We start from the raw sequence: 13022 nt of genomic DNA on the forward strand, positions 1-13022 counted from the left end.
GTCATTAATGAGAAAAGAGAAGTAAAATGAGAAATCACTTACCATAATCTATGCTAAATTGAGCAACACCAGAACCAGGATAGTAGGAACCCTTCTCCACAGTGACAAGACAATGCTTCCTTTGTTTTTCTTGAATAATTTCATTTACTCCTGAAGCTCCTTGATCCATCAAATTCCAGCCTCGTATACATCCATCTAGACGAGGGGTTATCTAACAAATTAAAATATAGGTAAAGGAGTACATCTTAAACTTAAAAGAGTCAGACTCATACATGGCTTAATTGATTACACATGCAGTTTTCATTTAGAGGGAAAACCCTTTCTTTGATGACATGTTAAAATACTTTAAATATTTTTTTAATATTATCTAATTTTTTAAGGTGTCCTTCAGATGGGCAGTCTTTTTCAGTTATAGTGAGTTTATGCCATCACAGACCTCCACTGCGATCCTAATGATTTTTAGCCCCTCAAGCCCTACCTGCCTCTCCTCTATCCTCCAGAAATAATTCTTCTGCTCTCAACTTCCATATATGCTTCTAGCCGTGGCCCTGGGCTGTAAGTTGCTTTCCTTAACTGCATTTATATATAGGTTTGTTTTGCCATCAGACACTGAACCTCTTCAGGAACAACAGTGTTTGCACTCTTTAGTCTCCATCAAAGCATCCAGCCAGACTCAAGACCCATAGTAGCCATTTCATAAATAGTTTTTGAATAATTTATTTTACTTTTAAAATGTCTTGATATATCAATTTCAAAGGAACAGATGCATTCACTCTGACATGGATTAACTAATTCAGGTTTTATATCATACTGCAGAAATCTTTCAAAAGTTAAGGTAACTGAATTGCCATGAGTAAAAGATGGATATAAAATAGTAAATATTTAAGTTAAATCAGTGAGTATAATTGACAGGCCCATGACTTCAAATGAAATTTTTAAAACTCTTCAAGGACAGTGATTAGTCTCCTTCATGAGACCTATTCTACAGTTATTAGACAAACATCCTATTCAGAAAATCATCTATTATATATAACTTCAATTTATGATAGGATGAAGTTATACTCCCAGCAAAGATTTTTTTAAAAAGTTCCACCTTTATATGCTATTTTATTTCCCAAATTTAAGTCCTAACATAGACCTAAGAAAATTCTTTGACTGGCTTCTACAAAATGTTGTATTTTTGGACTCCAATACACGTATTTATATTTGTAATAGCTGAATATGGACAGTTATCATGTTAACACTGAATTGATGCTTAAGAATTGGGAAAAAATCTACTTTCCCATGAGTAACGCTGGGGATTTAAGTGGGCTCAAAAACACTACACTTATTTTCTTATTTCCTTAATGTAATTTCAAGGATCGCTGTGTTATTTTTCCTTGTTCATTTCAAGTTGTTACAGTTGGTGTGTTCAACAAAATAACTTCTTTGACTCTCAGAAAAACACATCTTCAAATCTATTATGGACAAGAGGAATTCATCCATGATGAATGATAGAAGCTTGGATCATTACCGGTCTAATGAGGGCATTCTTCATTTTCCGAGGTAATCCTGCAAAATATACTTTAGTTTCTAGAAATCCATTTGTAGGCTTAAAAAGGCTTTCGGGTTTATTTATATTCATTACAGCTTCTTTAGCTATTTTTACACTAATACTGTGTTCTAGTTCTTCCACAGAGACCTATAATTAAAAAGACAAAAGTTATCAAACAACCAAACATCACTGCATGTCATTTGAAACGCTAAGACTGAAAAATCCTGTTATTATTCCAGTAAATAATTTTTCAAAGTAATCATTTTAATGTAATTATTAATTTGTTGTAATCCATTTGAAATGTCTAATTAGTATAAAGGTGGTAAAAATTGTATTTTAAAGTGATAATTCTTGGGCGCCTGGGTGGCTCAGTTGGTTAAGCAACTGCCTTCGGTTCAGGTCATGATCCTGGAGTCCTGGGATCGAGTCCCGCATCAGGCTTCCCGCTCAGCGGGGAGTCTGCTTCTCCCTCTGACCCTCTTCCCTCTCGTACTCTCTATCTCTCATTCTCTCTCTCTCAAATAAATAAAATCTTTAAAAAAATAAATAAATAAAGTGATAATTCTTGACTGAAAATTAAACAAACACCATATTTTAAAGTAAAAAAACACACAATATTCTTTTAAATTTAAACATCCAATTATAATATACACATTTCAAATCCAGCATCATAAAATTAAGTGAGTCACTCTACAAAATCTTAGAAAACTTTTTTTAAAGATTTTTTATTTATTTATTTGAGAGAGAGAATGAGATAGAGAGAGAGAGCATGAGAGGGAGGAGGGTCAGAGGGAGAAGCAGACTCCCCACTGAGCAGGGAGCCCGATGCGGGACTCGATCCCAGACTCCAGGATGATGACCTGAGCCGAAGGCAGTCGCCTAACCAACTGAGCCACCCAGGCGCCCATCTTAGAAAACTTTTAAGTGTTCTTATTTTGCAATTGTCTGAAAGTATACATATGGAATCAATGATGGAAATAAATTCTTAATATAAAGTGTGAGAAATCAGTACCTCCAGTATTCTGTTCATTAAACAAATTATACTTTATTTCAAAATTCAAAAAGTAATTAAGGTCATAAGGAAGCACAATACAAAAAATTAAATTGGGTTTTACCAATTTTGAAAGTAGTTTTGTTTTTATTTTGTTTTTTTTAAGATTTTATTTTTATTTATTTTTTTAAAGATTTTATTTATTACCTATTTGACAGAGAAACAGAGCACGAGAGCAGGAACACAAGCAGGGTGAGTGGAAGAGGGAGAAGCAGGCTTCCTGCTGAGCAGGGAGCCCAATATGGGACTCGATCCCAAGACCCTGGGATCATGACCTGAGCTGAAGGCAGACGCTTAACGACTGAGCCACCCAGGCACCCAAGATTTTATTTATTTATTTATTTATTTATTTGACACAGAGAGAGAGAGAGAGAGAGCACAAGTAGACAGAGCAGCAGGCAGAGGGAGAGGGAGAAACAGACTCCCTGCCGAGCAGGGAGCCCAATGCGGGACTCGATCCCAGAACTCCGGGATCATGACCTGAGCCGAAGGCAGCTGAATAACCGACTGAGCCACCCAGGTGCCCCAGAAAGTAATTTTGTTTTTGTTTTTTGTTTTTAAGTATGCTTCATGCCCAGCATGGGGCCCAACATGGTGCTGAGACCCTGAGATCAAGCCCTGAGCTGAGATCAAGAGTCCGACGCTTAACCAACTGAGCCACCCAGGTGCCCTGAAAGTAGTTTGGGTTTTTAAAAAAGGTTGAAAGTGATGGTAAACAACAATTAAAAAGAAAAAAAATCCTCCCAAAAAGGTGATTCAAAGAACCACTGCTGCAATCTCCTCATGCAAAACTGTAGCACTCAAAACGCAAACTCTTCTTTTACTAATCAACGATGGAAGCAAAAGAGTAGTCCTATTAAAGCACCGCTATGGGAAGGGGAAAACTGTGCTCTAAAGTAAAATAACCTTGGTAACATTTACAGATTTAAAGTTAGTCAGTGCACTGTCCTTAATATAGCCAACCAACATCATTTTACTTGAATGACAATTCCCTCTTTGAAAGATGTTAAGTCAGCCTCTAGAACCTCAGTCTCGCTTGCATCTCTACATTCTTGCCACTCCCTCTCAGCCTCCTTGCTGGCTCTTTCTCTTTTCTCAACGTCTATAATACTCCAGAGCTCAGCCCCCTAGACCCTTTCCCTCTAGTCATGCAAATATCTTTAAATAGGGGTCTACAGCTCCACTCTAGGGCATTTGGAAAATTTAGGGGTAGGGATGGTACTTTTAGTTGTCACAATGAGTAGGACGTATGCTGACACTGCAAGATGCTGGACACCCTGTAATATGCGGACAGTCATGCAAAATAAGTAATAAAATATTCAATATCCTGCAAACCTCCTGAACATCCCTACAGGATATTCATGTAGGGTATACTTAGGCTTATCTGAGTTTCTCTATATATGAACACAAAATGTTTTTTGTACCAATTCAGCACATTCACTGAATTTTTCAAGAATAGAAGTCTTGTCAATCAAGGATATATTGATGTTTGTTTTGTTTGGATCTTTACTAAGAGTTTCTCACTATTTCGGAAACTTACTTTTACTGATGGCAATACCATCTATGCACTTTGAGTATTTGAACTGTCAATACAAAACTCCAGCATAAGTCTTCATTTACAGTTTTCACATTATTCTACATATAGGAGCAAGCTTTGACAAATATTGTACTTGTACTTGAGCATTTATATGTTGGAATATATATTATTTTCTTATAAATGACTTTCCTTTATTTCTTTGTGTAATAATTAGAGCGTTATATTGGTTTCTATTAGGGATATGCAAAAGTAGCTTACATTGTTGATGCATTTCATTATAGGACAATAAAGGAGCATTATGAATACGTGGGCACTGGATGAGTTAAGAGTTTAGAAACACAGATTAACAATAATCAATCTCACGGCCTTTGAGACCCTCTTTATGATGAATATTCAAAAGTTTTTATCTACCTTAAATTGAAGGCTGGACCTTAAGAGTATATCCAGAATCTGACCACTTCTCACCACCTCTCCACTGAGTTACTGCAATGGTCTCATGACCCCATAATCTGTCCCATTCTTATTCTCTACTATCCAGTTTCCATAAAGCCATCATGTCCTGATATGGATTACCTTTTAAGATACATGCAAATTACATCATGTCACTTTTCACAATCATCCAAGGTCTTTCTACTTAGCATAAACTCCAAGTTCTCACTACAGTCCCCATGACCCTACCTGGTCTTGTTCCAGAACACATTTCTAACCTCATCTTCTGCCCTTCCCTCCCTCCTTTATTCCCCTGCATCTACACTGACCTTTGTGTTGTTACTCAAATACAACAATCACATCCTCTCGCCTGATGCTCTGTACTTGCTCTTCACATGGCACAGAATCATCTTCCCCAGAGATTTCTCATGATTTGTGCCCTGGTCTCTGGTCAGATATAATCTCATCGGAGATGGCTTTCCTGATTCCACATGAACACGCACCATCATCACTCTCTGTTGCCTGGCCTTGCTTTTGTTTCTTCCTCCTAGCACTAACCACTATCCGACATATCCATTTGTTCATGCAATTTGTGGTTTACATCTCACCCCTAGTATGCAGGCTCCACAAGAGCAGTGATTTTGTTTTATTCACTGTTGTAGCCTCACCATGCAAAGGAGGAATAGCACATAAAGTGCTCAATAAATATCTTATTAAATGAATAAAATTATGATCCAAATTACAGATTTCTCACCCATATTAGAATCATACCCAAACATGAGATATAATAATGACTTATAATAGAGCAATATTTATTTCTATGGTTTAGAGCCATTTTAATTACTTAACAATTACACACATTCTATTTATCTGAATTACAAAACAATTCTACATTTTAATTGCTTATTTTTAAAGTATTTTGTTTGAAATTTTAAAATTATTTAAAATTAGTGAAACAACTGCTATCAAGTGAATAGTCCAGTTTATAGATTAATTTAACTTTGTCAATTAAAATGTTTACTTAAAATATATATCTATTTGAGCTAATTTCTGTGGTTGCATAAATTTGTCTGAAACAGTACAGTTTAACAAGCCATCAAGATTATAAAATGGTAAAAATATTATGCAGTAATTTTTTCAATGAAAGATCTGAGGAAAAGAAATCCCATTTATATGGTGGAGGTGAATATTCATAAATTGTTAAAATATCCAATTAAAAATTCTTTTAAAAGAGCCAGCACCAAATTTATTACCAGATTAAAGTTTTTCTCTGACTTGCTAATTGTTCTTAAATTTTTCATGTCAAGTTGTATTCGGTTTATAAAGGGAAATTTTAATCAAAATATGGGCATTTCATTAAATAACAATTTCTTTTTAACGAAGATCATAAACATAGGAGACAAAATGTGTGGAACTGAATAGCCGCCTTCTATCCAGCCCAAAATCCTGCCTTTAACCTATTATGCATGGATAATTCATTACTAAATACTACCTGCCCCGTAAGATGTTAGCCTCACAGGTAAACATTTACCTTCTTTATATATATTCTGTACTACCTAGAATGTGTCCAAGTTCTCCTTCCAACAGATAATATTTTCAATTTGTATCAATTAATCAGAGAAAATTCTGTTTGCTCTATTTTGCTGAAAAGTGATCTTAGTGATTTTTAGATAGGAGATTTGGGGACATTAGGCAATAAAATGTATTCTTCAGTACACTGGAGGAAGAGGTGTATGCATCAAGCTGTATGCATACAGATGGAGTACATGAAAGATGTAGTGGTAAAGCTACATACACTGACGAGAGCATCTGGAGAAGCCAGAGAATTTTAGCGATAGATACTCTGACAGTTGTATCTGATCTTGTGCAGACATTATTCTGGTAAGAGTCCAAAATCTATGGCTGTCAAAGGATGAATAGCCCCATTTTTGGTAAACCACATCTGTGCCCAACTGTACTTTATTACCACCTGTACTTTAACGATTTCGCATTACATTGCATTAATTCATAAGGCAGCACTAGCTATTAAACTGTGAGGTACTAAGTAAGCTCAAGAGCAAGGAAAATCTCTTGCCAGAGTTCTAGCACCTTGAACTTAGGAACTTAGCATTTTAAAAGTGCTCACTAAAAGCTTATGGAATATATGAGTGCATGAGTGAGTAAATAAAGAAATGAAATAATTTAATGATGACTCACATGTCTTTTCAACATGGACCTCCTGGCAGATCCCTTAGGCATAGAAAGTGTCTCTTTTGGGTACCACATTCTAAGGTGAAGCTGATCTCTCAATTTTTAGCTGCTGAAAGCAGCAATGACTCTTTTGCAGAAAAGAATTCTCCCCATTATAGACTGGCAGTAATCCCTTCATGAAAAATTCCATTTTAGGCTCACTTTTAGGGATTATGTAAAAATGCTCATTTTTCTTTTTTTTTTTGAGATGAAAAGTAATGTTTATTAATTGTCTAGTGACTTTTCTTCCTATTGGTTCTCATCTCTTCTTTGAAAGGAGTCTAAATAAAAATCATTGCATCTGCTTTTTTTTTTTCCCCTTCTTCTTCTACAAATGCATCCATGGTGTCATATATTTGCAGCTGCCTTCTTGAATCACAGGTAATTGTGTATGTGGGTTCTCATTTACAACAACGAACACCGTCTTTGAAGAAAAAAGGGAAATTTATGCATGGGTTCTACTTATATGCAGAGCCATGATTTTATTTACCTAGGATTTAGCAAACTACTTAAAGACATTTAGCAGTTTGTTCATCTGCCCCAATATATTCTCCAAGTATCATAGTCTCAATGACAGGTTATGCTAATTACCTAAAATTCTGAATAGATTTCATGCTCATGCTAATATAATCAAAACATGTATTTAAAAACAACTTTTTTGATACATATAGTACAAACTATAATTTTTACATGGTGTTTTAAAATTTTGCTCTGTTTAATAGTTCCAAGAAATATATTAAGGCTGCTATATCAAGCCAACTGGTAGGATGGAAAAATAGGAAACTTTCCCCTACCAAAGAACTTAGTTGTTTTCTGCTTATATACTGGGTTCCTATATAATAACACATTTTAGGGAGGATTTCCCTGTTAAAGAATTCAGAAAATTGCTACCTAAAGTTTTACACTTCAGAGTATACTCATATACAGATTCTGTTTTAATTTTTCTATAACTCACTGTCAAACCCTTGGCACCTTATCTATGTCATGACCGCTCCATGATTGCATCTTATTAAATTCTTACTACCAAACAAAGAATAACTATTATTCCTTTCCCACATGGAAGGAAGAAAATGGAAAGAAAATAACCTATAAAAATAATGATAGGTATTCAAGTTGTATTACACAACATAAACTGATCTGACCAGAAGGAGGAGATTTTATTCCTCACTGTAAGAGTAATAAAAATAATTAGTAAATTCCCTTCTGCTTTTTTAAATGGGAATCTATCACTTAGGATTAATTTCACCTAAAAATAATGCAAATACAAAGTTAAATGGGCTAAATCAAAATATTTTTCTACCTCATATAAAAATCGAGAAGAGGGCAGTCCAGGGCTGGTATGATAGTATGATTTCTTAAAGTCTCCAAGAATCCAGGTATCCTTCAGTATTCAATCTGCCATTGCCAAAGTTTTATTGCTGTTATTATTATCAAGACGTTAGTTTTTTAGAGCAGTTGGGGGAAATCGGAGGGGGAGATGAACCATGAGAGACTATGGACTCTGAGAAACAAACTGAGGGTTCTAGAGGGGAGGGGGTGGGGGTATGGGTTAGCCTGGTGATGGGTATTGATTGGAGCATTGGGTGTTATACGCAAACAATGAATCATGGAACACTACATCAAAAACTAATGATGTAATGTATGGTGATTAACATAACATAAAATAAAATTTAAAAAAAAAGAATGGATTTTCTGGATCTAATATTTTTGTTTTGTTTTGTTTTTTTCTCTAGAACACAGAGTGCCTATTCAATATGTAGATTCAGTCTTCTTTAGTTCTGGGCATTTAAAAGTATAATAATTAACATTTGTTGAGTATTTACTATGTACTTTATGCATTTATTCAACAAATATTATTAGAGATCTATTGTATGCCTAGTGCCCTTCACTACTGGGAATAGAGGGGGAAAAAAAAAATTCAGACAAAATTTCCAACCTCACTGAGCTTGCATTCTAGTCAGGGAGGATAAAAAAGAAACAGCACAGCAGAGCCCGATATGGAGCTCGATCCCACAACCCTGAGATCATGACCTGAACCGAAATCAAGAGTTGGACACTTAACTGACTGAGCATGCATGTGCCTCTCCCCTCAATTTTGCTGAGAATCTAAAAATGTTCATTTCTAAGCACTCTAATTGGTACTAGCTAGTGTATACTGTTTGTACAAATTGATTATCTATATGCTAATATTTAAAATTGAGTTAATTACTATATGCATTACTCTTTCTGTGTGTATTTCTATGTTACTGTGTGTATTTCTCTTTCATTTAAAAAATATAGGTGGCTCTTCAGTATGGCTGTCCTTGGGCAGTGGTATCTTTGCATAAGCTGCTATGCCTACTAATAATCCCGAACCTATTGGAGAGACGCCACTAACAGCCACTAAAAAAGGTAAAAAGTCAAAGATAGAGAAGTCCAAGCAAATAACTGAAAACAATTTCAGTTCCAGGAAATCCTAAATATATTATGTGAGGTTATCATTTCTCAGAGGCTGTTTCAAGGATTTACAGTGTATGGGATATGCTTCATACAACATCAAATAAATCCAGCTCCATTTAGATTTGGTATCAGTATAAAAATAAGTTACTAATGATGTTAAACACACTGTGTCAAAGTAGGGATATTCTTTGTGAAATATGCAAAACCTACCATATTCCATTGACCGTCATTAATAACTTTGCCTCCAGTTGTGATTTTGGTTGTAAATTCATTCTTAAACTGAATTTCAATCTTTCCATCACGAAGTGCAATCAGGAACCAAGCTGAGCGGTCAAGAGATTCTGCATACAGTATAACACCTTCTGAATCATATGTCCGGAAATCAAATTCGGCTGAAAATCTAAATAATGGACAAAGAGAAAGCCTTAATAGAGAAATATGGAAAGCTCAATAATTATTCTTTTTCTCTTACGCTAGCAAACAGCAGTATGTTGAAAGAACCAACTATTTCTTTCTTTACTGGAATTAAAGGGTAGGGTAGAATTAGACTGTTCATGCGTTATCTCTGGTTCCATGTGTGTTTAAAATCAAGTTATTATATTTTCTTGCTTATTCTTGGAGACTTTTCCCCCTGTGAACAGATGCTTTGGTAATTTTTCATATTTTTTGGCATTTGTTTTTTTTTAAGATTTTATTTATTTATTTGAGAGAGAGAATGAGAGATAGAGAGCACGAGACAGAAGAGGGTCAGAGGGAGAAGCAGACTCCCTGCTGAGCAGGGAGCCCGATGTGGGACTCGATCCCGGGACTCCAGGATCATGACCTGAGCTGAAGGCAGTCGCTTAACCAACTGAGCCACCCAGGCGCCCTTGGCATTTGTTTTGAAGGCCCTCTTTTAAATGCTGGAATTCATACACATGTACAAATATGAGATATATTCTATCTCTCCCGGAGCTTTTTATACACTATATAATCTGACATTCTGACATTAAGATTCCTATTTTTTTTTTTTTTGCTGTGTCCATAAGTGATTAGTAAAAGATGTTACAATTTCATGATTGGTTTATACATCAAAAGGCCCATTTTCCCTGTAATTTCATATATGTCAGGAAGGAATCACTCACAGAGATATAGACAGCATCTGGATGACTGCAAGTATAATTAAGCCTTCATGTGTGGTAAGAAAGGTAAAGTAAAAAACTTTAAAATATATCTGTTAGCTTGATTTCAAAAGCTCTCCAAAGCTCTAATTGTATATATCACTAAAGCACATGAAAGGACAGCTTGAAAGATGTAGTCTAGCCATGTGCTTGGGGGTATCTGAGCTCTGGCCATGACTGTTGTTATTAAGATCTAGATATATATATGTAGCTATTACAGGGGAAGAAGTATCTTAGAAATGCTGGATTAAAAAATAACATGTATTGATTAGTGCCCTAATGACACTGTAATAAGAATCAGCCTTAGTGGGCGGAGCAAGATGGCGGAGGAGTAGGAGACCTAGATTTCGTCTGGTCTCAGGAATTCAGCTGAATAGGGATCAAACCATTCTGAACACCTACGAACTCAACAGGAGCTCGAACAGGAGAGTAGCAACAACTCTCTGAACAGAGAAGCGACCACTTACTGGAAGGTAGGGCGTGCGGAGAAGTGAATCCGAGGCGATATTCGGGAGGATAGACAGCGGGGGAGGGGCCTCCGCCGGCCGCTTCTGGCAAGTGCTAGAGCCGCGGAGCACAAAATCGGACCTTTTAGAAGTTGGCTCGGCGGAGGGACGTCGCTCCAGTGGCTAAGCGGGGGGTGGAATCCTCCCGGGACAGTGTGGTCTCAGGACCCTTGGGGTCACAGAGAGACTGGGGGTGCCTGAGTGCGCCAGAGCTCCCAGGTATCGGAGCAGGGAAGCCGGCTGCAGACACGGAGCAGAGTCGCGGGCTCTCAGCTCGGGGTTGCCATAAACTGTGATCTGCGGCCCAGTCGGGGCACGGCTCCCCCAGCAGGGACCCAACAAGCAGCAGATCCGGGGAGACTCCCCTTCCTTCCCGGGGAGGAGCGGTGCGGGAACGCACTGCAGGGATCTGCTGGGTTTGGAGACTCCGCGCGGGGTCGGGTGCCAGAGATAGCAGCGCTCGATCATGGGCCAGGTGAGCACAGAGTGCGGCCGGAGACCGGGGACACGGAAGTGACTGCTTTTCTCTGGGGGCACACTGAGGAGCGGGGCCCCAAGTTCTCGGCTCCTCCGAGTGGAGATTGGGAGGCCACCATTTCTGCCCTGGTCCTCCAAAGCTGTACCGAGAGCGTGCAGGGAACAAAAGCTCCTGAGAGCAAACCGGAGCAGCTTCCTTAGCCCGGACCGACAAGGGCGGGGCAATTCCGCCTCCGGCAAAGACATTTGGAAACCACAGCAACAGGCCCCTCCCCCAGAAGATCAACACAAACAGCCAGCAAGCCAAGACCAAGTTGATCGATCAAGGAGAATAGGAGAACTCCAGCGCTAGGGGAATACTGCACATAGATTCATGGCTTTTTTTTTTTTTTTTACCATGATTCATTATTTCATCAAAGTTAATTTTTGTTGATTGTTTTTTTTTTTTTCTTTTTCCCTTTTTCAACCAACATCTTATAAATCCCTTTTTTTAAAAAAAAAAAACATTTTTTATTTTTCATTTTTAGAGTCCTATTTTATCCCTTCATAGTAGTTACCCTTATTTTTGGCATATATATATAAGTTGTTCTCTCTTTAAAATTTTGAGGTACAGTTTCTTCTAACAGATCAAAATATACCCTAAATCACTAGTGTATGGCTTTGTTCTAGTCTCCTGCCTGATCACATTCTCTCCCTTTTTCCTTTTTTTTTTCTTAAATCTTCTTTCTTTTTTCAAACAACTTATCTTACCAAGTCCTTTTATAAAACCTTTTATAATTTTCATCTTTACAGTCATCTTCCATCCCTTCATTGTATCAACCCTTATTTTGTACATATATGTCTTTCTTCCTTTAAAATTTTAGGAGGCACTTTTTTCTAACAGACCAAAATACGCCCAAAATCTAGTGTGTGGCACTGATCTATGCACTAGCCTGATCATATTTGATCATATTCTGCCTTTTTTGTATTGTTTTGTTTTTGTTTTTATCTTTTTTTTTTCTTTTTCTCTTTCTTTTTTCTTTCTTTCCCTTTCTTTTCCCCTGGTTTCAGGTCTTTTCTGATTTGTATACAGTATATTTGCTGGGGACGTTGTAAACCTGTTAGCATTTTGTTCTCTCATTCATCTATTCTCCTCTGGACAAAATGACAAGACGAAAGAAATCACCTCAGCAAAAAGAACAAGAGGTAGTACCGTCAGCCAGGGACCTACTCAATACAGACATTAGTACAATGTCGGACCTAGAGTTCAGAATCATGACTTTAAAGATACTAGCTGGGCTTGAAAAAAGCGTGGAAGTTATTAGAGAAACCCTTTCTGGAGAAATAAAAGAACTAAAATCTAACCAAATCGAAATCAAAAAGGCTATTGATGAGGTGCAATCAAAAATGGGGGCACTAACTGCTAGGATAAATGAGGCAGAAGAGAGAATCAGCGATATAGAAGACCAAATGATGGAAAATAAAGAGGCTGAGAAAAAGAGAGAGAAACAACTACAGGATCACGAGGGCAGAATTCGAGAGATAAGTGATATGATAAGACGAAACAACATTAGAATAATTGGGATCCCAGAAGAAGAAGAGAGAGAGAGAGGGGCAGAAGGTATATTGGAGCAAATTATAGCAGAGAACTTCCCTAATGTGAGGAAGGAAACAGGCATTA

At 37.1% G+C, this 13022-nt stretch overlaps 1 protein-coding gene across 2 annotated transcripts in view; it reads right to left on the bottom strand.

Annotated features, from left to right (window-relative positions):
- PROS1 (protein S) overlaps positions 1-13022 on the bottom strand; it is an 81211-nt gene that overhangs the window by 19797 nt on the left and 48392 nt on the right. For both annotated transcript variants that reach the window (XM_028116947.2, XM_028116938.2), the window contains exons 10-12: positions 9430-9619; positions 1514-1681; positions 43-211 (exon numbers count right to left, since the gene is read on the bottom strand). In XM_028116947.2, the coding sequence (XP_027972748.1) occupies positions 43-211; positions 1514-1681; positions 9430-9619 (527 nt within the window). The remainder of the gene's footprint in view (positions 1-42; positions 212-1513; positions 1682-9429; positions 9620-13022) is intronic.

This window comes from Eumetopias jubatus, unplaced genomic scaffold (assembly GCF_037043125.1).
Source record: "Eumetopias jubatus isolate StellerSeaLion01/CBP00866 unplaced genomic scaffold, mEumJub1_p1.0 scaffold_1, whole genome shotgun sequence".
NCBI lineage: Eukaryota > Metazoa > Chordata > Mammalia > Carnivora > Otariidae > Eumetopias > Eumetopias jubatus.